Raw genomic sequence first — 27397 nt, 5'->3', positions numbered from 1 at the left:
TCACGTCTGTAAAGCTATTTTATTATGCAAAATTAGAAACAATTATACCTATTCTATCCAGCTTGTCCGTGCGCACCCTGTTTATAAGCGAATAAGGTCATCAGAATTGTCAGTGCAACCAATCACAGTGCCCAGATTATTCAGTTTTTTTTCCCATTGGGCGGCACATTGAAGTAGTGGTTAAGTATTACTGATTCCCAACGCTGAGGTTATGAGTTAAATTGCATGGGTTTTCACTGGGTACTCCCGTTTTGGGTGTGGTATATCCCCCCCCCCCCCCAAAAAGGTAGCCCTCTTGATATGTTCCTACTGCAGGCACATTGGTGTCTGCTTGGCGTGGGTGGCTGATTATATAAAAGTCAGTGTAGACTGGTTTTTATCATTGAATGGTCGAAAAATCTTTCGATGTTGAGCGATTATCGAATAATTTTTCACCCATCCGGCTGCATGCATTACATCAACTCTGAGAAAACAGCGTTCATTGCTGCCTAATATATCCCACCGCCTGGCCGGTGTTCGCGTCATGTTTTTCTCTTTGCGTGTCAGTGGTTTATCAGTCTATATATAATAATAGTTAGCAGCCTTCAAGCACCTTCTAGTCACTGCTGAACAATTGAAACACCCCCACCCCCCCATAGAGGTAAGGAGCAGCGTTTGCCTTTTAATATATAGGATGATCTCCCTTGGCCTTATAATAAGGCAGCAGAACGGTTAAGTGCAACCTTTTGTCCTGAGCATAATTCAGCGGCTTACAAGGTTGCAAAAAAAAAAAATTCCATCCTTGCGTCCTGCTTGTGTATAACGCCTACTTTAACTTGACATTTTACCTCTGACGTTGCTATATTTTATTGTTTTCTTGCACGCCGAAGACCTTTTTAATACCATTTACAATTCACCAGCCCGGACCAAAAAAAAAGACTTTGCACAGAGACTGTTTTTCACGCAGCCTTATTAATTTTCCACGTTGGGCTTGGTTAGAGAACGCTGAATGTGAATGACATTCTGAGACAACGGCAGCAATTACACCGGCCGGGAGGCCTGCTGTGTAAATCTATTTGGTTAGCCAATAAAGGGTATTACTTTAATTCTGCTTTTTTCCCCTCGTTCTGCTAGAGATAATGGTCCTGCAGCGGAAGGCGCCCCGTTACCGCATGGTAATGTGTTATGGGAGATAATTGTCTCTCTTCATATAAAATTCATTCAACATTAATTCATGTATAATTAGGAGCAGGCTGTTTGCACTCTGTGTTGACTAAGTACTCTTAAGTAGGAATGCAAACACAATACCGCTAATTTATTCACCTATTGATGCATAATTAAACGCAGGGAATGTTTGTTGCTGCTTGAATGTAGATCTGGCAGGTGGATTTATCCGTGGCTAACTGGCACTTTGTAATAATATGTAAGATGTAAATCAGTGGCGTATCTACATATCCAGCGCCCCCCCCCCCCTCCAAAAAAAAAGAGTAAACACCCTTCTTACCCCGTTGCCGCCTCCTCTAACCCGGACACGCAGATCTGTCAGGTCCCCGGCTTTCCCGGCTACAGCTGCTGATAAAAAGTGACACTCGGAAAATGGCTGCCCCCATAATGCAGACAGTTTTTAAGGATGCTAGAGGAGGCAGCGGCCTCTAGGGTTAATGCAAATTGACTTATACCAACTAAGTCACCTGTGTTCAAGCACAAATATTTCGAAAATGCTGACTATTACCCGTTTCCCAACTAAGTCCTTGGTCTGCCCGGAGATTTGGAACAGAGGGTCTGATTCAGACTTGATCGCATGACTGCTAGAGTGAAATCCTGCCCGAGTTGCTTAGCACGGCTTGTGAAAATATTGCAAGCCTGTGATTGGCTGCAAATCCATTCGCTCATCGGCGTATGAATTTCTCACAGTGTGGGCAGTCTGCGCGTAGCCCAGGACTTAATCCACGGCTGCGATAGAAACAGGCTGATCGGGGGCGGAGCTGATGTCACATGACTTCCCCTCATACACCTGGGTACACCCCTCACCATATAATGATTTCCCAGTGTGTACAGTCTGTGTGTAGCCCAGGACTTACTCCACGGCTGCGATAGAAACAGGCTGACCGGGGCCGGAGCTGATGTCACATGACTTCCCCTATATTACCTGGATACGCCTACATTTTTACCTGACACCCCTAGAAAACGTCGTTACCACCCCCATATGCCAGTTTTCTGTCAGTCGCCTTGCATGCGGCAAGCAAAAAAAAAAAATGCAGGATTTTATTGCAAGATGGCTTCACGCAGTTGATCAATAATTGTCCACAGCCCACTGTCCAAACCATGTCAGACCTGGAACTGACCCCTTTTCATCGTGTCTCGGACCTGGATTATTCCCGGGTTGGAGTCATTTACATTGTGCACAGGTTCTGAGTCTCCACAGCATGGTCGACGTTAACGAATACCTCCCTCATCAGAACATGTAGGAGGAGGAAGTGCACATCGTTCACAATATTCAGTAACAGATCGCTCAGATGGGTCCTTCTGAGTGATATTGTTGACTATATTGCCTAGTCCAGGGGTTCTCAAATTCGGCCCTCAGGACCCCACACCGTGTTAGTTTTCCAGGTCACCCGGCAGGTGCAATCATTACTCATTGACACATTTTTAAAAAAATCCACAGGTGCAGCTAATTATTTCACTTGTGATTCTGTGAGGAGACCTGGAAAACATGCACTGCGTGGACTAGTGCACAGGTTCTCAAAGTCGGTCCTCGGCGACCCATGTTTTGCACGTCTCCCCACAGAATCAAGTGAAATAATTATCGCCACCTGTGGATCTTTTAAAATGTGTCGGTGAGTAATGATAGCAACTGTGCGTGTGCGCCTGCCGGGTGACCTGGAATACGAAAACTGTGTGGGGTCCTGAGGACCGACTTTGAGAACCACTGGCCTAGTGTGTATGGGGCTTTACTGTGGCTGTTTTTATGTCTTTTCAGGTGGGACATAGTATAAACTAAATTTGCTTAGGTTTGGGTATAGAGGCCAATCACGGGCTCAGGTTTGGCAGTACCCTGGGATTAAGGAGCCAAAAATGACAGGATTTGCAGGATTTTTGATGCGCATCATGATGTCAGAGAGGTCACGCTACGCAGGCCCACACCAACCCACCCCTGACGCTGCCCGACAGCCATCTTAAACGGAGGAGGACACCGAGCATTGATCGTGAGTGATGTGACAAGGTGACAGTGTGTCCATGTCACTCACACTAGCGCCGCCTGACTGTTCCTCCCTCACCGCAAGCCACGCTCAGAGAGATTCCCACAGATTAATACACAAACTGGCCTAGTGTCCCCTCATATTTATATGATGATAATGATGTGTATTATTAGTGTATGAGGCTGTATGATACCAGGAGCGTCCTAAAGCCTGTCGTCAGCACTAACAGAATAATTGTAAATTGAATTACATGGTAACTAGTATGCTCATAGCTCCTGGATCCAATTTACACTGAATCTAATAGTGCTGACAGGACATGAGGTCACAGAAGCTAATTTACCATCTGAGACACCGCGCTGCATTTCCTCACTGTGTGGGGGGGGGGGGGGGGTGCCTGCCTACTACAGTATGCATACCTCCCAACATAGCGTCCTCTGGGATCAGGACCTGTGTGCGGCGTAGCTGTGGCAGCGCCGGTAAGAGGCGTGGCCTCCTCTAAAGGGGGCCCCCAGCCCCTCTGTCTCACTGAATAGATGCTGTGCATGTACGTACAGCGTCTATTTACCGCTGCTCAGCGTAGCATGGGGGACTCTTAACTGCCCACCACCACGGGAAAAGCTGGGTCTGTCCCGCAAAAATCGGGACAGTTGTGAGGTATGAGTATTCATTACACAGGTTTCATGTCTGGCTATATTCAAGCCTGCATTTCACCTGGTATTAAACAGCCACAAAACCATTTTCATATGCAGTAAAGCCCCACTTTGGCTTTTTTTCGTGACCCCAAACGATCCTCGCCTCTGTTCGGCAGGATCCTGCTGTGCTGCCCGGACCAGTGACCTTCTCCTCCTCCCTGCATCTCTTGCATGCAGTAGCAGCAGCTGGCCAGCAGGTGGCAGCGGACATCCAATCCAGACAACACCTGCTCTTCCTCAGTGATCCTCACATCTCTGGTGTCCTAATGACTTCACCTTGTTGTCTCAGTGATGTCACTGGTGTCCAGTGACTGACTGTCAGCACTATCTGCATACGCACAGTGAAAATATGTTTATGGATGATTTTGGCTATGTGATTTCCCTTGCACTCCCCAGAGCCCAGAACCATACAATCTTGACTATATTTGATTGAGATATTGACTATATTCCTCTGAGATTTTGACTGTGGGCCATATAGTCACAATCGGAAGCTTAAATCGCACCGCTTGTATGAACCTTTACAGCTCGGTAACACGGACCCTGGGATTTCTGTAACCAGAGAGTTGCACCACATTGTGCAGACACCGCCAGTATAAGTCTCCACTAATAATGTTATTTTCCCACCTCAGTAAATAAAATGGTACTTGTTTCCTAGCACGGCACCCCCAATTTCCATCTTATGGCATTGCATCGCATGCCATATAGCGGCATACGATGCATGCGATGTGATGCGATTTTTTTATTGCACAAGCACCCTGATGGGTGCATACAATGTTAAATGCCCCCCCATTGTTAACACCACCCCCACTATCAACGGCAACCCGAAGCATGGCGAGCCCACAAGGGGCGGCGTTACGTGTCCTCCGACCTTTTCATACCCCCACTATCCACGTCGGCGTGGAGTTGATTTTAGATAATGTGGCGAGCGCACGCGTATTACTTTACATGTATTCCACATCCCCTCGCGGGGCTCGCAACGCTTTAGGCTCGGTGGCTCACTGCGCTCACCACACTATCTAAAATCAACTCCACGCCGAGGTGGATAGTGGGGGTATGAAAAGGTCGGAGGACGCGTACCGCCGCCAATCGCGGGCTTGCTACGCTCGCCACGCTTCGGGTTGGCGTTGATCCTGGGGGTGGCGTTGACAATGGGGGGGCATTTAACATTGTAAGGACCCATCAGGGTGCTTGTACAATAAAAAATCGTATACCATCGCATTGTATGCCATACGATGCAACATGATATTTTATTGTACAATATAGCATCGTATACTATATTTAGTCTTATGGTATACAATGCGATGGGCGCCGTGCTAGGAAACAAGTACCAATAAAATTGTTTAAAAAAAAAATTAAGATAAAAACTAAATAAAACACTTTAAATCAATGTACGGATACAAATTTACAATGTGCAGCACATCGCAAAACTGAGATGCGATATTGTATACAATAATTGTAACGTGTATGGGCACCCTAACAGACGATTTTTCTATTGATTTTTGAATGTTAGTAGATGTGTGTTTTATCCCCCAAAACATCGATTTTAGATTTAAAATTGACTTTCAGTAAATATTAATCATTCGAATATTCCTGGAGAACTCCATGTTCCTATCTATGTAGGGGTAATAGAGGTATAATATAAGAAGCCGCAAGTTCAGTATATGAGGTCGACATGTTACCGTCGACAGTGAACTGTCACTATGTTCATCGTACGGACATTCAACATGTCGATACTGATTAAATGTTGACGCCAACCTACGACGTCACAGTAACCCCATCAGATGGGTCCCGAACATCCCTAATACTGACATATTATATAAATGTACCCAGGTCTTGCCTATCAACTGTCGACCCTTAGCCATGTTGACCGTCATTGGTCAACCCAATGTATTTCAACCTTCATTGAGTGGAACCTATGACTTATACCCCCAGAGTGAAGGTGAATGGATGTCTGTGTGCGGTGTCACATACAGAGGCTGGGGTCCCATGGCTTGGAGATGATGTGAATCCTGGGTCTGATCCAATTTGGAACCGTGTTCCAAATACCAGGTCTGACCCGGGAATTTGGTGTAAAAGCAGTATAATATTTGGTCAACTCCAATGTTTTCTTCATTTACAGAATCCACCGACGGAGCCCCTGGGGAATCAGCTGCATGTTGCAGCCCTTAGGGCTTTAGTCAAATCTTCAACGTAGGTGGTAGCGCAGAATTAAGAAAGTTGCTTGTCAGGTTCTGTGGAGGAAAAATCCCATCTCCAGTGTAAGAGATTCTCCAGTCATCCTACATAATAGAACCATCTGCTTCATATTGATTAGTTTCCCTCATGCCACAGAAACAGCCGTGACCCATCAGGCATAAGCTGATCCACTGACTAGTATATACTATACTATATAGAGCTACTACAATGGCTGCCCATTGCTCTCTGGTCAGATGGACACACCCCTTCAAGGAACTGGCCACGCCCCTTAGTGGGGCTCCCTGATTACATTCCCCTCGCGGATCCTTCATGCCCACCATGAGTTAGCCACATCTACCAATCAAAATAAGAATAAGCAAGTGTAAAATGCCAACACATAAATGTAAAAGGTTATAAGTAAAAGTTATAGATGGAAAGAGTTTTGGCATCAATGGTGTGGCACTGATATACCATCGATGGCTGTGGCCCATGTTGAGAAAACATCGGTAGCATATTGGTCTGATGGCCAAGGTCTATTCTAGGTATAAAGCTCATCGATGGTTCACCATTATATAGTTTAATACCTACCATTAATGGCTAATTGCATTTTCACCATCGATGGCCATCTCCAAATGTTCAAAATCCTGCCGGAAGGTGATTGGGTTACATGATCTGGATTATGGGATCTCTGGTGAGCACCTGTGTATGGGATCTCTGGTGAGCACCTGTGTATGGGATCTCTGGTGAGCACCTGTGTATGGGATCTCTGGTGAGCACCTGTGTAAAACGTATTAGACTGTAAGTTCCACACACTACAACCAAGCCTACAAGCACACATCCCATGAATTCAACAACCCCATAAACCTGTCCCAAATTAACTAGCCCATTATTCTGTACATTGAAGTCAGAATCCTGGCAGTCGGAAGACGGACATATATGTACATACATATAGAATAACAGATGCTGTTAGAATGGCATGAAGTTGTACTGTGCGCATACATTACATGTGCAAGTACACAAGAGTATTACTTTGCATGCAAAATACTAGATGTGGCGGTACCCACATACACAATACGGATAGATGCTGATGTGAAGTTGTACTGTGCACATAAATATTACAAGCTGATACTGAGAATAAGCACAAATGCTGGCTATTAGAATGACAAGTGAAGTTGTACTGTGCACATATTGGGGGTGTATTCTGATTAACTCAGAAAGGCACAATCACTCTCTAATGGACAAAACCATGTGCACTGCAGGTGGGGCTGATGTAACATGTGCAGAGAGATTTCTGTGTTTTATTGTTTCTGTGCAGGGTAAATACTGGCTGCTTTATTTTTACACTGTAACATAGATATCGGTTTGAAGTACACGCCCCATCCAAATCTAACGCTCTCTGCACATGTTACATCAGTCCCACCTGCAGTGGGATTGTGCCTTTCCGAGTGAATCAGAATAACCCCCAATATGAGCACATGTTGAGAATAATACACAGAACCTGAGAGTGATCAAATAAAATGGGAAGTTATACTGAGCAGATACTGACAAAATGATGTCCAGTATTGTACATAGTAGGTACAACTCTATATATTCTGAAGTTGTACCGTGTACATATATTAAACAAGCAGATACTGAGAATTTAAGATTAGCATACAAAACATAAGAAATTGTAGATACAGCTGTGCATACATACACATAAGGACAGGTCCTTTTAGAATGGCTGTGAAATCTGTACATAGATATTAAATAAGAACGGATGCTGACTATTAGAAAGGCATGGGAAGTAGCACTGTGCAGATACTGAGAATATTACACCGTGACCTGGCATACAAGAAGTAGATGCAACTGTACACACCGAGGGCCTGATTCTGGTTCACTCTCTAAAGTAAATTCTCTAATGAGAATGACAGGTGAAGTTGTACTGAGCACACACATAACACAGAGATACTAAGAATGTGACACTGATCATACATGATATAAATAGTAGTTATAGCTGTACACGCTGATTACTGGAATGGCAGGTGAAGTTGTACTGAGCACACACAACACACAGATATACTGAGAATGTGACACTGATCATACATGATATAAATAGTAGTTATAGCTGTACACGCTGATTACTGGAATGACAGGTGAAGTTGTACTGAGCACCCACATAACACAGATACTGAGAATGTGACACTGAGCACACAGGATATAATAGTAGTTATATAGCTGTACACGCTGATTACTGGAATTAGAGGGGAAGTTATACTGAGCACACACATATCACACAGAGATACTGAGAATGTGACACTGAGCATACAGGACATAAATAGTATTAATAGCTGTACACGCTGATTACTGGATTGACAGATGAAGTTGTACTGAGCACACACATAACACAGAGATACTGAGAATGTGACACTGATCATACAGGATATAAATATACACGCTGATTACTGGAATGACAGGTGAAGTTGTACTGAGCACACACATAACACAGAGATACTGAGAATGTGACACTGAGCATACAGGATATAATAGTAGTTATAGCTGTACACGCTGATTACTGGAATGACAGGAGAAGTTGTACTGAGCACACACATAACACAGAGATACTGAGAATGTGACACAGCATACAGGATATAAATAGTAGTTATAGCTGTACACGCTGAGGAGCATACAGGATATAAATAGTAGTTATAGCTGTACACGCTGATTACTGGAATGACAGATGAAGTTGTACTGAGCACACACATAACAGAGATACTGAGAATGTGACACTGAGCATACAGGATATAAATAGTAGTAATAGCTGTACACGCTGATTACTGGAATGACAGGTGAAGTTGTACTGAGCACACACATAACACAGATACTGAGAATGTGACACTGAGCACACAGGATATAATAGTAGTTATAGCTGTACACGCTGATTACTGGAATGACAGGTGAAGTTGTACTGAGCACACACATAACAACAGACACATGGCAATGCTGGACCTGCTGTGCAGATGCAGTACCATTCAGGGCACCGTGCAATCAGACACTGTATGTGACCCATCCATGAGCTGTATCTTTGTGTACTTTGTATCGGTTGTGTAGTACTATGTAGCAGGCAGCGGTGTAGGGTCAGCAGCAGTCCAGCCCCTGGCCGTGCCCACTGTGGTGCTGCTGGATAGGTGTGGCCAGCCTGGGAACATACAGGCTGCAGTTTCCTGCTTCCTAGGCAGCAGCAGCAGCAGCAGCTGTGGCTGAGAGCACAGGAGACAGCTCAGGAAGATGAAGGGGAAACAGTGACTTTACTGTCTGCAGACACAGAGGGGGAACTGTGCCTGGCTGCACCCCCCAGCCCCCCAGCACTGTGCCTGCCTGCACCCCCCAGCACTGGCCTGGACAACACTCATCCGCTTCTCAACTTCAGTCCTATCCGCCCCCCCCTTCCTTCCAATGATCTTGGACTGACAGATAAGGAGGGATCACCCTTGAATGACAGATTGGGACACAACGGTGCCCTTACTACCCCGCAGGATGAGTGAAGGAGAAGTGGTCCATTGTGGGTGGCTGAGGAAATCCCCACCTGAGAAAAAGTTGCGGAGATATGTAAGTACCGATGCCAATGCCTGATGCTGATCATTGGAGCTGGTCATTATTGTGCCCGGGTCTAGTGCTGATCACTGTGCCAGTGCCAGGGTGCTAATCACTAGGCATCACCATGCTGGGAGCTGCTGTGCATTGTGCCACTGCCTGATGCTGGGCATGGCAGTGCTGGGCACTGGTGCACCGCTCCTCTTTGTGCCTGGGGCTGTTGTGTAGGGTGCATCCAGCAGCACTCCTTGTGTCTGGGCTCTGTGTGTGTGTGCTGGGGTGGGGGAGGTCCAGGTGGGAGATTGCTGAGCTGCACCTGTCACACTGTTACATTGTAACACCTGCATCCCTTAACCCCTCCAGTGCCGGCTCCTGCAGCCTTGGCCATTCATCATCCAGCACCCGATGTATTAAGTCCCGGGTGGGGTTCTCCCCTCAGACATGTAGTTTGGAATTGTTATTAAAGCTATTATACCCTATGCAGTGTCCCAGCCTTGTGTTGTACACTGCCCCCCATGCTGTTATACACTGCCCCATGCCTTGTGTTATACACTGCCCCCCATGCTGTTATACACTGCCCCATGCCTTGTGTTATACACTGCCCCCCATGCCTTGTGTAATACACTGCCCCCCATGCCTTGTGTAATACACTGCCCCCCATGCCTTGTGTTGTACACTGCACCCCATGCCTTGTGTTATACACTGCCCCCATGCTGTTATACACTGCCCCATGCCTTGTGTTATACACTGCCCCCCATGCTGTTATACACTGCCCCCCATGCTGTTATACACTGCCCCATGCCTTGTGTTATACACTGCCCCCCCATGCCTTGTGTAATACACTGCCCCCCATGCCTTGTGTGATACACTGTCCCCATGCCTTGTGTTGTACACTGCCCTCTATGCCTTGTGTTATACAGTGCCCCCCATGCCTTGTGTTATACAGTGCCCCCCCCCCCCCCATGCCTTGTGTTGTACACTGCCCTCTATGCCTTGTGTTGTACGGTGTCCCAGCCTTGCGTTGTACAGTGCCCCCCCCCCCATACCATGTATTGTACAGTGCCCCCCATGCCTTGTGTTATACAGTATCCCCCCATGCCTTGTGTTATACAGTCCCCCCCCATGCCTTGTGTTGTACAGGCCCCCCATGCAGTGTGTTATACAGTCTCTCTCCCATGCCTTGTGTTGTACAGGCCCCCCATGCAGTGTGTTATACAGTCTCCCTCTCATGCCTTGTGTTGTACAGGCCCCTCATGCAGTGTGTTATACAGCCCCCTCCCATGCCTTGTGTTGTACAGGCCCCCCATGCAGTGTGTTATACAGTCTCCCTCCCATGCCTTGTGTTGTACAGGCCCCTCATGCAGTGTGTTATACAGCCCCCTCCCATGCCTTGTACAGGCCCCCCATGCAGTGTGTTATACAGCCCCCTCCCATGCCTTGTGTTGTACAGGCCCCCCATGCAGTGTGTTATACAGCCCCCTCCCATGCCTTGTGTTGTACAGGCCCCCCATGCAGTGTGTTATACAGTCCCCCTCCCATGCCTTGTGCAGTACAGGCCCCCCATGCAGTGTGTTATACAGTCTCCCTCCCATGCCTTGTGTTGTACAGGCCCCTCATGCAGTGTGTTATACAACCCCCCTCCCATGCCTTGTGTTGTACAGGCCCCCCTCCCATGCCTTGTGTTGTACAGGCCCCCCATGCAGTGTGTTATACAGTCCCCCTCCCATGCCTTGTGCTGTACAGGCCCCCCATGCAGTGTGTTATACAGTCCCCCTCCCATGCCTTATGTTGTACAGTGCCCCCATGCCTTGTATTATACAGTCGTTGTCCCCATGCCTTATGTTGTACAGTGCCCCCCATGCCTTGTATTATACAGTCGTTTCCCCATGCCTTGTGTTGTACAGTGCCCCCCATGCCTTGTATTATACAGTCGTTGTCCCCATGCCTTGTGTTGTACAGTGCTCCCATGCCTTGTATTATACAGTCGTTGTCCCCATGCCTTGTGTTGTACAGTTGTACAGTGCCCCATGCCTTGTATTATACAGTCGTTGTCCCCATGCCTTGTGTTGTACAGTGCCCCCATGCCTTGTATTATACAGTCATTGTCCCCATGCCTTGTGTTGTACAGTGCCCCCATGCCTTGTATTATACAGTCATTGTCCCCATGCCTTGTGTTGTACAGTGCCCCCATGCCTTGTATTATACAGTCGTTGTCCCCATGCCTTGTGTTGTACAGTGCCCCCATGCCTTGTATTATACAGTCGTTGTCCCCATGCCTTGTGTTGTACAGTGCCCCCATGCCTTGTATTATACAGTCGTTGTCCCCATGCCTTGTGTTGTACAGTCCCCCCCTTGTGTGCTCCCAGCTATGTAAATGGACAGTTTCTACACAACAAGTTGGACAAGTTGAATTGTTTGAGCTGCTGTCACTATTATTAACCCATTGCTCACTGGCTGGGAGGAGGTTTCTCGCTGCCTCTGACATGATAGGAGTATTTGTAAGATCATGGGGGGAGGTAACACCTTGTGTGCCAGTTCTGCGGGAGCAACGCTAGTGTCTGTGCTGCGATGGATTATAAGGTCTGGGAGGGGACAGTGGGGATACTGCACAGCAGCAGAGGGTGGACCAGGGATGCACCAGGAATAATACCCGCCGGGACAGACAGTGACTGCGGGGCCCAGTGATCCCCACCCTGGCAGGGACTACTGCGACTTATAGTCCAACGTCACCCAGCTGGCGAGCCTGGCACACATGCTGCTGGTGGCCTAGATCCTCTCTGTCACACTCTGCAGAAGTTTCCTCTTTTCCATTGGCATGGGATGCAGTTATTTACTGGGGCTGAAGGCGTTGCTTTGACCTGAACCGACTAGTGCGCGACCTTTGGCGCGGTTTGATATAAGTGGGAATGGCAGCAGCGTGCTCATCCTCCAACGTGCTCAGGGCTGGGATTGCCAGGCATTGCTGGGAGATGACTGGACGCCTGGGGCCTGTATTCTGCTAGAGCCTCATTTGCATTCCCCTCTGCAGGAGTGACAGGGTTAAATGGGTACCCAGCATGGTGTAGTTTATAGGCTGGCATGTGGCACAGAGCAAAACTTAAGTACGAGAGGCCTCGGGCATGCCCTGGGGTGTACATGGCATGCGAGAATTACACTTTGTACTGTTGCCAGGTGGAATCATGCCGGTGTGTGGAACATCTGATGGTACCAGAGTGGTACCAGAGTCCCAGCATGCACCTCACCGGTTGGTGGTCACCTGCTTTGTGATCGAGCAAGTGGTGTTCATTGTCATGTGTTCGGTTTGCAGGCTGACAATCAAATGATTGTTAAATTGTTGAGCAAACCAGGGTTATGTTTTACAGAGGATGAGTCGGTACTGTCGGTTTTGGGGAACGTAACTAATGTCAGGTGCTGCATGTCTTTGTTACATTGTCTCCTCAGGTTCTCATTTGCATAATGAAGCCACTGGCACTATACAACCAGCACAAGAATAATAGTTCTGGATTTAATGGCAATCATGATACGTTGTGCTCTTCGGGATGTGTCCATTCATGGCGATTTGGATTGGATTGTTTGGATTGGAAGAATTTTTATGGTCCTGATTATGGGGTCTGGGGCAGATGTGATAAAGTTGTGAAAATGAAGTGATAAAGTGGAAGGTGATAACGCATCAGCCAATCAACTCCTAACTGTTATTTTCTAAACACAGCTGATTGGCTGGTGCCTTATCACCTGAATTTTTAGAGCCAGACGTATCCAGCTTTAAAATGTGATAAAGTTGAGAGTGATACAAAAACCAGCCAGCCAACTCCTACCTGTCATTTTTCAAAACCACATAGTAACATGGCAGTTAGGAGCTGGTTGGCTGGCTGTTTATCACTTTCCATTTGATCGGTTTTTGTAGCTTGATACATCTGGGCCCTTAGAAACTTAATTAAATTCACCCCCAAGTCTTAGTACATAAGGTTTCATTTATCAACGAGTGATGAATCTCGTTATGAAGGCTAAAACTCATAGCGTATGATAAATGGTGCTCCAGCCAATCAGCTCCTGTCATGTGGCTGGAGTACCATTTATCATTCAGTTCAGTTTATATGTGTGGCCACTGGATATTTGTTCGGCAACAACTGTTTTTTTTTCCCCCAGAGCTAGTTGCGTGCGTGTGCCTGCAGGGGGGCATTCATTCCGCATTTGGGTCGTATTCACACGCCGCGCCTGAGACACAGGCCGCGTGCTTTATTGGAACAAGAATTAATCCGGTGCAATCCAGAATTTATTGGATGTCTATAAATTTAGAAAAGGAGTTTCCAAGTGCTCAGCCTGCTGAAAACATATGGCAGTATTAAATATTAAACACAGCCACGTGTCCGTGACAATGGATTAGTCACTTATTATTTGCACGCTCAGCAAAGTGAAATCAGCAGGGCCAATATTATTAAATAAATGTGGTTAAATCACTGTAAAGCAGAAATCACACATAGATTTTATGTTTTCGTTAAATAGCAAGAGAGGTAATTATTTTGAACCATGCATCTGATTCCTTATTCCAAGCTGTCCATCTACGAATTCTTTATCTCGTTCTCAAAAATAACTGGAGGTTGCAAGAGATCTCTTGACACCCCACACATTAAGCTGGGTACACACTTATATCATTATATCATTGATCTGCAGATATGTCCACAGACAGATCAAGCAGCATCTTCTCCATTCACACTACCCGATTCGTCAGAACTGACATCACAAGTGGGCGGGTCCATTTGCATGCACCCACCCATTGGCTGTCAATCACCTGCGGCTACCGTTGCAGCTGTACGGGCAGTCGTTGGATCGCCACCATGATGATGATCTCTAGATATCGGACATCAGCTGTGTTGCAGAGTCGACGTGATATACCTGTGAACAACGCCATTCACAGATACATCGCTCGTACACACCGACCGATGGCGCATCGATATATCGTCTGTTCAATCGATTCGCCAGTGTGTACGCACCTTTACCTATATACACACACACACACCATTTCCTTCAAGTCAGGTGAAGGCAGAGTGGGGTGGGGAACAGTACAGTAGGGGAGAAATTGTACATTAACCCTTTGAGTGCCAAGTGAATTTGTCAAAATAGGTGCGAAAACGGTACTCTTTACCTAGAAGGGCGCCAGCGATTGAAATCGCGGTGATCGGGGGTAAAAATCGCGGTGATCGCGGGCATCGCGGGTAAATCGGGATGACCGCGATGCCCGCGATGACCGCGATCACCGCGATTTTCCCATAGGGAACAATGTTAAAACAGCTGATTGACCGCGATTTTACTGTTAAATGCCTCAATGGACCCGATTTGGGGCCAAATAGGCCAAATTAACCCTTAAATGTCCCCCCAAATGTTAAACGCCACCCCACGATCCACGCCAACCCGAAGCGTGGCGAGCGCAGCGGTACGCGTCCTCCGACCTTTTCATGCCCTACTATCCACTAGGGCGTGGTGTGAGAATATAATAGTGTGGCGAGCGCAGCGAGCCACCGAGCCCGAAGCGTGGCGAGCGGACGCGGATACCTTCACAGGTAGACGCGTCCCCTCGCGGGCTTCACAGGTGTCCGCGTCGACACGGACACCTGTGAAGCCCGCGAGGGGACGCGCATAACTGTGAAGGTATCCGCGTCCCCTCGCGGGGCTCGCTGCGCTCGCCACGCTTCGGGCTCCGTGGCTCGCTGCGCTCGCCACACTATTATATTCTCACACCACGCCCTAGTGGATAGTAGGGCATGAAAAGGTCGGAGGACGCGTACCGCTGCCCCTCGCGGGCTCGCTGCGCTCGCCACGCTTCGGGTTGGCGTGGATCGTGGGGTGGCGTTAAAAATTTGTGGGGGCATTTAAGGGTTAATGGGCTCTGTGGCCCATTTAACATTGATTCCTATGGCCAAATCGGGTGGATTGAGCCATTTAACAGTAAAATCGGGTCCATCGCGCCTTTTAACATTGATTCCTATGGGAAATCGGGAGCATCGCGTCGCGGGCATCGCGGGTACATTTATGTGCGGCCGCGACGCGACCGACACGATTTCAAAGTTTAACATTGGTTTCAATGGGAAATCGCGGGCATCGCGTCGGTCGCGTCGCGGCCGCACATAAATGTACCCGCGATGCCCGCGACGGGCGCCCTTCTAGGTAAAGAGTACCGCGAAAACATTTTTACCCACCATAATGACCTTTACCGTTACCTTATATATGAAATATCATCTTTTGTCACGTAACATTTTTTTCTTTGAATTTATATAACAAATATGAGCAACGTTGGATTTTTTTAGCAGGTATTTTGCGCATCTCTCACAGAGATCTGGCAAACATTCCAAAGCCTCTCTGCATACCACATCATGTGACTGAATTCCATGGTAGTCACATGACACTGCGATAAATTTAAAAATCATTATACAGTATGTTATAAACAAGATTAATAACATTTTTAGAAGAGAATGCATTGGAAACCTTGACAATGTTGTATTAAGAAATTTCACGGAGATCATAAGCAGGTACAGCCTTGCTGCTGCCATATTGTTACCATGAACTGTGTTTGGCCTCACTGGAACTGCATGCTGGAACAGTTTCGCCCCCGGTCTTACTTAAGTCCTTTGTCCAGGGGGAACCAATTGGAATCTTCACTCTGTTATTATGGCTTCTCATTGGTCGAAGTGGGACTGTGAGGCAAATGACAAAAGCCCGGAAAAATGGCTGCAAGGAACAGGCACCAATGAGAGGCTTCATTGGGTGAATAGCTGTAATAGCTACAGATTAATATATTCTTATTTTAGCCGAATAATCTACACTTCTCTTATTAATGAACTCAGGGGCGTAACTAGATATTCGTGGGCCCCATAGCAAAAGTTTGTAAGGGCCCCCTATTTAGCAACTGATGGTGATAAATGTATGTAAAACATATTACTTAGACAGGAAAGATGGGCCACCTTCAGCTCTGGGCCCCATAGCAGCTGCACCCCTTGCACCTATGGTAGTTACACCTTTGAATGGACTGATGCTGGGTATAGATTTAATTTCTCAATTAGGTTTCTCTGATTTGTGAAAAACAATGCACTAAATATCCCTATCGCCTGGTCTTCGTACTGCCTGTATTGGGTCTAGCCCAAGCCCAATTTTTAAAGCTTTGTTCCTGACAGATTTTGTTACTGACCTTTATGATTGTCTTTAATTATAGCATAACTGTAGTAAAATATATGTGGTATCAGTGGTCCATTATGTGTGAACACCTCATGCAGGCCATGTCCAAAAAAGTAGGAAAACGTTCCTCAATTACCAAGTTATACCGCTTTCAGACCGCACTCTAGACCCGGGTTATTGCCGTGTTCTTGCGGCCCCAACACGGGTCAAGGTGCGGTCTGAAAAGGCCACCACGGGTCAAGCAACACGGGTGTTCAACCCTGGTAATGACCAGCGTTGAACACGGCTATGACCCGTGTCAAGTGCAGTGTGAACGGGTGCCTGGGTCGAGCGACCCGTGTCCCGTTCACAGTATGGAGGAGGCAGCACTGTCAGCTCCAAGTACTGCCTCCTCCAGAGCCCCCGATGACGCGCCGCCGCCCAGCTCCGCCCCCTGTGACGTCACCGACTCGGCAATATGCCGTGTCGGAACTTTCAGACCGCATTGCCGTGTTGCTCTGGGAATGGAACCCGTGTCCTAATCCCGTGTGCGACACGGCATTTGCGGTCTGAAACTAGTATTAGAGATCTCGTTGCTGCTTTAACATCCTTAAAAATAATCAAATTTGACAGTTTTATCTACGGACGGAAGGGCGCGCCGCGCCAATTCTCGCTGGGAAAGATGGTTTGCGCCGCACCCACCGAAATCACTCCTGATTCAGACACGTTCTCTGATGGATTTTGATCATGCGCAATGCCTGACACCCTCCCGAACCCCCAATAACTGGACTTTTGGTCAGAGTACCTACATAAGGGGGTAGTATTGTCTGTAAACCTGTGAATACGTTATTGGATGGCAGGTCATCTAGGGATAAGCACATGATTGGAGAGAGAGATTCCTTTGTTCTGCTGGTATCAGACGCATTTTCTCATCTTTAATTAAAGTAGTTTGTTCTTAGAGGAATACTTTTAATTTGCCTTGGATTAAAATGGGTTTATAAAATGATTGCTATCACACGCCCAATATTGCACACAACTCTGGCTCTTGTAGCATGTATCCCCCCCTTAATGATCCCTTATAATATAATACACCATTTTTTAATATTCTATATATATTTTAATATATCAGATACTGGGCGGGATGTACTAACATCCGCAGCCCCTCTCTGCCGCACATCGCCGGCTACCGCATATGTACTAACATATGCGATAGTTATCGGAATGGACAACTCTTGCGTTAAGAGCTGTCCTTTGAAATGCGCCCGGCGATGGCAGCGTGTCCCCAGCGGCTCCCCCTCCTCTCTTACCCGGCTGCTGCGGAGGGCAGGCTCTGTCTCATCCTCCCTGCACCAAGAAGGGGATGTGGGGCTAAGGAGCAAGAGGTCACTGGTCCGGGCAGCACAGCAGTGTGCTGGCTGGACTCAGGTGAGGAGGGGGTGGCTGCTTGGGTCGCAGTAAGAAGCCCATAGGCACGGTAACCCGACAGTGGGGCTTTAGTGCATCCCAAAATGCTGTAAAAACCCGGATCTAGTTTCTCTTAGTGCTTTGGATTTTGTGCTTTAGTGTTCGTTTACTTTTATGTAAATGTAGATAGTAATTTCCCCCCTACGGGTTCTCGGTGTGAGCAACTATAATACTACAAAAGAAATACATGTAGGCCAATGAGCAGCTCCGAGCTGTATATTTCCCCAGTTACTGTATACTGTTTTTCCAGCAAAAACCCGGATCACACATCTGCGATTTTGACCCAGATTTTGGTGGACCTTCTTCCCATGTCCCCGATTCCACTGCCTTGTTATCCAGGACCCGGGGGTTATTTGTTCATTTTAGCTTAGCCCTATCTCTGAAGCTGGCCATACACCACTGCGATCTCTCTCAGCAGTGTACGGCCAGCCGATCCGCTGCGCGCCGCCCAGGACCTTCCCGGGCATCAGGGTCGCATACGATACATCACATGCGGTCCTTTCACATATGATGGATACACCTGTTCCCTGGCATCGGGAGGAGGGTCGGAGGTCAGACCTGCATCCCGGGACCGCGCATCGGACCTGAGGGGACATCACACTCACCCGATTTGGGCCGATCTCTCGTGGTAGTGTATGGGGGCCTTTACCCTTAACCTTGCACTGACCCTAAACTTTACACACACAGAAAATTTGGTGTCAACGTTCTGACCAGAACCCGTGTTTGCTGCCTTCTCCCTACTTTCCCACAGTTAATCATGCTGTCGCCTATCCTATACTGTCGGAGCATGTGATACATATCTATCACATGGTTTCCTTCCAGCACGTGGGCGGAGTCATGGTGCGCCCTAGAGCGAACAATCCTCTGTCGCTGCATCTGGCTTATTTACCAGTGAATTAATTATTTATGGGTGTGGCCCTTTAGGATATGGCTAAGGAGGCTTGTGGGGAGGGTTTGCACCGATTTGCTTGAATCAACATTAAAAAGGGTACAGCCAATCCACACCCAGAACACATGGAACTATCTATACCTATTCCTAGCATAGTGTTTATTCTAGCACCCGTTATCTTTGAAAACCCATGCAATTCCTCTTCCCTGCCTGGGGTGTCGCTGTCTGCTCTAGTGCTTCTAGCACAGTGTGGTCATTATATCAGCACTGATATACAAACCAGACCTGTGCTAGAAACACCACAGCAGACAGCGACACCACAGGCAGGGAACAGGAATTGCATGGGTTTTCAAAGATGGCGGATGCTAGAATGAACACTAACACTAAAGCAAGCAAGTTATTAGTTTGCTGCAACCAACTTGTAGTGAAACGCGTTTCTGGGCAAATAGTATGAAACGTCTCAAGTTCCTGAACAGATTTTTTTCAATTTGATCAGTTTTGCTAATTAATTATATTGATTGAGATTAAGCTCCAATTTAATTTAGCCAAGGAACGGTTCCCTTGACAGCAGTAAGCCATCCGTTGATAGCCGGCCAACTGTAACTGCGCGTTTCACAAATATTGCATCACTTAGATGATATTTAAAGAGACCTAATTCTACAATATCACTGGTGACAAAATATCGTGTTTATAGGAGTCATGTTGCTGTAGTGAGAACGCGCGTCTCCCTAAATCGCAACTATGACTGTGCGCCGATATACGGATCTCTACGGAGGATAGAACTTAAACCCTTTTGCAAGGTGATCCTACTCCCTGCTGAGAACTTGGCTTGTGTTGCCTGCTTGGCTGTGGGAGAGGGATCAATGCCATTTTTTTCCCTCCGTGCGACAGAACTCAGCGTGAACGTCCCTGTGCAGTCGGAGAACGTCGTATTGCAGGATGACATAAGATGCTCCGTTATCTCTCCCCTGATTGCATCTCTTGTGTCAGGCATAGAGGTGTGTGTTACAATCGATGCTCTGAGTGACGCAGCTCCTGCAGAATATAGAATATGTATCCTTGCTGGTCAAAGTACTCACACCCCCCCCTTGGGCATTTTTGCAGCGTATTTGGTGAAGACGCCTTTGGAGCATGGGACTAATGTCCGAGCTGTGACTCGCCCATTCCAGCCCAATCAATAATTATATTTTCTGAATTGAAGCCACTGTTGCCTTTGCTGCATCGTTAGGTTCATTGTCCTAGTGGGATATGCCTTGTCCTATGCACTGTTATTCACACTGCAGTCAGGGCCGGGGCAAGCCCCCCGCCCGCCCCAGGCAAAACCCCCCGTGCCGCCCGCCGCCCGGATGGTGCGGACGAGACTGCAGCACGGGGGGGAGGGGTTTGGGTACGGCGGGTGCGGTACGGCAAGGAGGGGGGGTCTCGGGTTCGGCGGGTACGATATGGCACGGGGGGTGTGCGGGCGATACTGCCGCGCTGCAATCCCCCCAGCGGGGAGCAGGAAGCAGGAGGCGGGCGGCGTGGGGGCAGCATTAATTAACGGGTGGGATGGGGGTCGGGGAGGGGGATTACATACTCACCTGCTCCCCGCTCCCTGCTTTCTGGTACCTCTCTATGGTACCACGGCGGTTCAGTACCACCCTCCAGTGGCCGGCACCCTAGGCAAATGCCTAGTCCTGCCTAGTGGTGGCACCGGCCCGGACTGCAGTAGCTCTTCCTCCAGAGCTGGGGGGTGGGGCATAGATACGCGTTTCTATGGTAATTGCACCATTTTGCCCCACCCCCTATGCAAATATGCACTATTCATGTCATCTTAACAATAGGAGGTGGGCGTAATGACACAATTAGCCTAGCCCCGCCCCCCAGAACCACCCACATGTAGTCTCCAACTACCTGTCATCTTAGCACTCATGAAGTCAGTTGAGACTTTTATTTGTGGAGGAGAATACAGGAGAAATCATTTGGTGGTCCGCGAGCTGCTGCATGCGAGGGGATGTGTTCTCGTACACATCCCCTCGCATGTTACCGAGGGGGTGGGGATTCGGCCGGGTGGCGTCTCAGGTGCCCAGTAAGCAGCGATGTCCGCTGCTTACCGAGCAAACCTGAATTAGGGCCTTTATCTCCATCCAAGGCTTCAGGGCTGCCACTAGAAATTTTGGGGCCTAGGACTGATTTACCGCCCCCTCCCCATCTCACCCCCCCCCCCCTCCCTTCACTTACCGCCGGACTCCTGCCGCAGGTCCCGATGCACAGGCTTCTTCAGTGCAGGACGCCTGTGGGCCAATTAAAAAGCAGCACCGGCTGGTGAGCCAATCAGAGCTTGTGGTCGCCGGCATCCTGCATTGAAGAAGCAGGCAGCACAGCGGAGGCAGTCGGGGGGGGAGGGGGGTTTGCGGTGGGCAAAATGTGCTGCCCAGGGCCTACTAGAGGCCCTGGGCAGCACATTTGACAGCTGTACCAACAGCTGTATGTTGGCGGCCCTTCAAGGCTTAGTACATAGACCCACTGTTTGTATTAGTCTGTATCCTGTTGTCTATTGCATCCTCTTGTATGGCCCTACGGAATACTTATTGTGCCCTATAAACAGAAGATATTTCTATCTTTATTTATACATACACTGCTCAGACTGTCATGTCTGTCACATGTGCTCAGTGTGAACCTGCTTTCATCTGTGAAGAGCACAGGGCGCCAGTGGCGAATTTGCCAATCTTGGTGTTCTCTGGCAAATGCCAAACGTCCTGCACGGTGTTGAGCTGTAAGCACTACCCCCACCTGTGGACGTCGGGCCTCATACCACCCTCATGGAGTCTGTTTCTGACCGTTCAATTGCAGGGCTCTGGCAGTGCTCCTCCTGTTCCTCCTTGTACAAAGACGGAGGTAGCAGCCCTGCTGCTGGGTTGTTGCCCTCCTACGGCCTCCTCCACGTCTCCTGATGTACTGGCCTGTCTCCTGGTAGCGCCTCCATACTCTGGACACTACGCTAACAGCAGTGGCGTAACTATAGCCCCGCAGCCCCCACGGTGGCGGGGAGGCGCTGACAGGGTATGGGCGCCGGGGGGCTGCGGGACTATTATTATTTACTCACCGCCTTCTGCTGCCAGCGCCTGTGCCGGTTCCAGCTCTCCCGGCTACTGCTGCAGCGCTGCTAATACAAAAATAAACACTCGGAAAATGGCTGCCCCCATACTGCAGACAGTTTTTCGTCTGCTGTATGGGGGTAGCCATTTTCCAAGTGTCACTTCTCAGTAACAGCAGCAGCCGGGAGAACCAGGCGCAGACGGTCGGATGTGGCAGGAGGTAAACCCCTCCCCCCCCCCCCCCCCCCCTGCCACCGCACAACAACCCCCGCACCCCGGCTCCCCTGCGCACTCCCCGGCTCCCCTCCGCGCTCCCCAGCTCCCGTACACTGGCAGCACATGTGTACGACTGATGTAACGGCCGCACAGGGGTGGCGGGCGGGGGGATTTATCTACCCTAGGGGGAGCGCCCCCCTGCATTTTCGGCGGTGGGGGCGCAGAATTATTAGTTATGCCACTGGCTGACAGACACAGCAAACCTTCTTGCCACAGCTTGCATTGATGTGCCATCCTGGATGAGCTGCACTACCTGAGCCACTTGTGTGGGTTGTAGACTCCGTCTCATGCTACCACTAGAGTGAAAGCACCGCCAGCTTTCAAAAGTGACCGAAACATCAGCCAGAAAGCACAGGAGCTGAGAAGTGGTCTGTGGTCACCACCTGCAGAACATCTCCTTTATTGGGGGTGTCTTGCTAATTGCCAATTTCCACCTGTTGAAAAGAAATATCGGTACTTATGTAGTATCTGGGCGCCCGATTTAGAAATCGGGTCGGATCGGGCGCATCGCATCGCATGCGACCAAATCGGATGCGATGCGATGCGATGGACCCGATTTTTCCATAGGATTCAATGTTAAAATGGTCTGAGTCCATTTTAACATAGAATTCAATGGGAAAAAGGGGTCCTGTTCCTTGCCCCACTATCCAAGTGGGCATGGAGTTGGATATAAACCTGTGGCGAGCATAGCGAGCCACCGAGCCCGAAGCGTAGCGAGCCCCGCGAGGGGACACAGAATACCGTCCCCTCGCGGGGCTCGCTTCGCTCGCCGCGCTTCGGGCTCGGTGGCTCGCTACGCTCGCCACAGGTTTATATCCAACTTCATGCCCACTTGGATAGTAGGGGTATGAAAAGGACCCCTTTTTCCCATTGAATTCCATGTTAAAATGGACTCAGTCCATTTTAACATTGAATCCTATGGGAAAATCGGGTCATCGCATCGCACTGATTGTATGCCTTAAGTTAAGGCATACAATCAAAAAATCGGGCGCCCAGATACTACATAAGTACCGAAATATCAATATCTCCTCCACTAGCGCCGAACCATACGTTCCTGGAAATAAAGGAACGGTCCTCTTCTCCAATTTAGGGAAGACTGGTAAATAAATACCGTACGCCCCTTATAGGGTAAGTAGGATCCTCTTCTCCTATACCCTATAAGGGGCGTACAGTATTTATTTACCAGTCTTCCCTAAATTGGAGAAGAGGATCGTTCCTTTATTTCCAGGAACGTATGGTTCGGCGCTAGTGGAGGAGATATTGATATTTCTTTTCTGCATTCTGTCTCCCTGTAGTGATAGGGTCACTACTCCATCTATATCACCCCCACAAGGCAGCCGTTCTAGCGCACTTTAACCTCAAACTTACCTCTATCTTTGAATTTCCACCTGTTGTCTATTCCATTTGCACAACAGCATGTGAAATTGATTGTCAATCAGTGTTGCTTCCTAACGCTGTGTACACACGGGGGCGATAGGGGCTGAAATCGCTGGGAATACGGTCGCTGAGCGACCATATTGCCAGTGATTGGAGTGTGCACCAGCGATAAATCGCCGGGTGCACGCTCCCGTTTTCAGCCCCTGAAGGGTCGCTGGTCGGAGGAACATGCTCCTCCGACCAGCGACATCCCCTGCCTCTTCACCCAGCAGTGTTTAAATTTTGATCTGCGACCATCTCTGGTCGCAGATGAAAACGGGACACGGGGCTATATGATTGCTGAGCAATGTATTGCTAGCAATATATTGCCAGCGATCATATTGCCCCGTGTGTACGCACCTTAAGTGGACAGTTTGATTTCAGAAGTGTGATTGCCATGGAGATACATTGCGGCATGCCTTGTCATGCTTGTGGGATATAGTACTTTTGTATTATTATTATTATTGAGTGTGTATCTATCTATCTATCTATCTATCTATATATATATATATATATATATATATATATATATATATATATATACAATAAGGTTTCGCAGCACCCAGTATATGTATATGAATGTATGGTACGTTCTACACAGGGGCCCAATGCCACTGATTCCTGCGACGGCAGAGTAAATATTTCAGCAGGGGTGAGAGGGGTTAAGAGCACGAGATGCTGCAGCTGTCCTGCATATCGGCACATCCATTAGCTGCTTCTTTTAGGGGGCTCTGTGTAAGTGTAAAGGGAATTGTACTTTAATGCAGCAACAAGAGAAAATCAGAGAAGTCTGTCAGGTCCCCAGGGCCGGTAAATGCAGGAACCTTCATCAATACCGCCTGCCTCACGTCATCACGTGGCCCTGCCTGATCAATACTAGGGCCGATCCTGTTTCAGGACCCCTTCCCCCTCCACCGTCTGCAGATAGCGGCGCGCTTGTGGTGGGGTACAGATCGCACCCAGCGTTACGCTGCAAGTCGCCAGACCAAGGTGATTCCATTGCGGACAAATAATGTGAAGGCGCATTGAGGTTATACTGCAATCAAATCCATTTTATTATTATTATTATTATTATTATTATTATTATTATTATTTATTATTATTATTATTTATTATTGGGCTGAATTCAGAAAACTTTTTTTGTGATGATTAATATGGTCTTATAATGGGGTACAGTCGCTAGGTTGACACTTTGAATGTCAACACATATATATATATATTAGGTCTACCTCTAAAGGTCAACAGGGTTTATGTTGACACATGATATACTGTAGCTAAGGTCCACAGGGTTAAGGCCGACACAAGCATTAGGTCGACAATGGGAAGGTCCACCCCCAAAACAGGTGGTACGTCATGACCTACTGTCCACTAGGGCAGACATTGTCCCCACATATACTGTGGCGTGCTGTCTGAAAGATAGCAGCGCTGATAGTGACTGGGGTGTATAGCATAGCGTTTAGCACACATGGGGCGAGATGTCTCAAACGGAAAATGCGGTAAAACCCCGGTTTTGCCGCATTTTCCAATGTATCAAAAATGATACCGCATTGAAGGGTATCGCCACCTTTGGGTGGCGATACCCTATAGAAGCCTATGGGCTTCTTTTCGCCGCCCGCCGTCGCCGACGCAAACCCGCCGCCTCGACGACCCCCCCTCTGGCTTACCTTCCTGAAGGGTCCTCCTGGACCCCGGAAGGTAAACCCTTCCTCCCCCTAGTGAAGCAGCCGGACATCCTTCCGGCTGCAGGGGGGAGAAGGAGGCGCCGGGGACAGCCTGCTTAGCTGTCCCCCGCGTGAGGGGAGAGCCAGGTATCGGGTATCGCGGGGGGGGGGTCTCCGTCACCGCATCGCGATGCCAGACGCATATGATAGTACATATGCGCTGGCATTGCATCGGGGGGGGGGGGGGCGCGAAGGGCGGCGATGTATTTTAATACAGCTCGCCAATGGAGAGAAGCAGGATCAGCAGACATAACAGCACCACATTACCACAGGTATTACATCTACCCCACAGTCACATTAGAATATAGGGTTTTGGTCAGTTTTTTGTATTTTTTATAATTTCCCCTTCTTAATATTAATCCCCCTCCTGTAGCCTAACACTTACCCTCCCACTACAGCCTGACCCTCCCACTACAGCCTGACCCTCCCACTACAGCCTGACCCTCTCACTACAGCCTAACCCTCCCACAGACTGACCCTCCCACAGCCTGACCCTCCCACAGCCTGACCCTCCCACTGTGGCCTAACCCTCCCATTACTGCCTGACCCTCCCATTACTACCTAACCCTCCCACAGCCTAACTCTCCCACTACTGCCTAACCCTCCCACAGCCTGACCCTCCCACTGCTGCCTAACCCTCCCACTACAGCCTGACCCTCCCACTACTACCTAACCCTCCAACAGCCTGACCCTCCCACTACTGCCTAACCCTCCCACTACTGCCTAACCCTCCCACTACTGCCTAACCCTCCCATAGCCTGACCTTCCCACTACTGCCTAACCCTCCTACCACTACCTAACCCTCCCACAGCCTGACCCTCCCACTACTGCCTAACCCTCCCACCACTACCTAACCCTCCCACCACTACCTAACCCTCCCACCACTACCTAACCCTCCAATATCCTAACCCTCCCACTACTGCCTAACCCTCCCACAGCCTAACCCTCCCACTACTGCCTAACGCTCCCACAGCCTATCCCTACCACTACTGCCAAACCCTCCCCTCCTGTAGCCTAACTCTTACTCTCCTCCTAGTGCCTACCCCTAACAAGCCCCTCCAGTATTGTAACCCCAACACTCCTTTCCTGTAGCCTAACCCTAACATAATGCAGCCGGCCTGTGCTGAATAATGATAGTTAACATGTTGACATTCTGCACCGGCCTACATATTCAGTGTCAACATTTCCCCAATGTCGATAATGACTGCATGCAAGGCCTGCGGTGTTACTGGGATGCTAGGGGTTTTCATGTATAGAGAGAAGTAGAATCCGTTTATGCAGCAAGAACACAAAGTTATTACACTTATTGGGGTGAGACAATAACATCTGGCCCCGATAAACTATTGACGTTGTGAAACCAGGCATCCAGTAGTGCTGTGCCATGTTGCGACACTCGCCACATCCAACGGCAACACGGATTACCACACGTGCCGCAGCATGCAGTTACTGGCACTATGGTGTAATGGGCAGCAACAATCTGACAACATAGTCCTTAAAGGCAGAGTCCCCAGCATTGTCCAGGAGAGGCCCCAGTGAGTGCTGGCCGGAATGTAAGGAGTTAATGCAGCGGAGTCAATGCAGCCGGATTGCGCAGTAAATATATTTATCCTGGGATGACATTATCGGGAGCAGTGTATGGGGTCTGTCTCATGCTGATGGCATTCAGGAGAAGCTGGGGAGAGATTACATTTGTACAGAGGGCGTTCTGATGTGTAGCCTGAAGTGACTGACAAGAACAGTGTAGGTTGTCATCATATATAATGTCTGAACAACAGCCATATCTCCACCGTGC

At 48.6% G+C, this 27397-nt stretch overlaps 1 protein-coding gene across 1 annotated transcript in view; it reads left to right on the top strand.

Annotated features, from left to right (window-relative positions):
- Positions 1 to 9262: 9262 nt before the first annotated feature.
- The window catches only part of GAB2 (GRB2 associated binding protein 2), a 110978-nt gene continuing 92843 nt past the window's right edge, over positions 9263 to 27397 (top strand). Inside the window, exon 1 of the mRNA XM_083170217.1 lies at positions 9263 to 9631. Within this exon, the coding sequence (XP_083026343.1) occupies positions 9518 to 9631 (114 nt within the window). The 5' untranslated portion in view covers positions 9263 to 9517. The remainder of the gene's footprint in view (positions 9632 to 27397) is intronic.

Source organism: Crinia signifera, chromosome 2 (genome assembly GCF_055691185.1).
Source record: "Crinia signifera chromosome 2, ASM5569118v1, whole genome shotgun sequence".
NCBI lineage: Eukaryota > Metazoa > Chordata > Amphibia > Anura > Myobatrachidae > Crinia > Crinia signifera.
The sequence above is the reverse complement of the archived record's forward strand: the minus strand, read 5'-3'. Positions and strand labels throughout refer to the sequence as shown.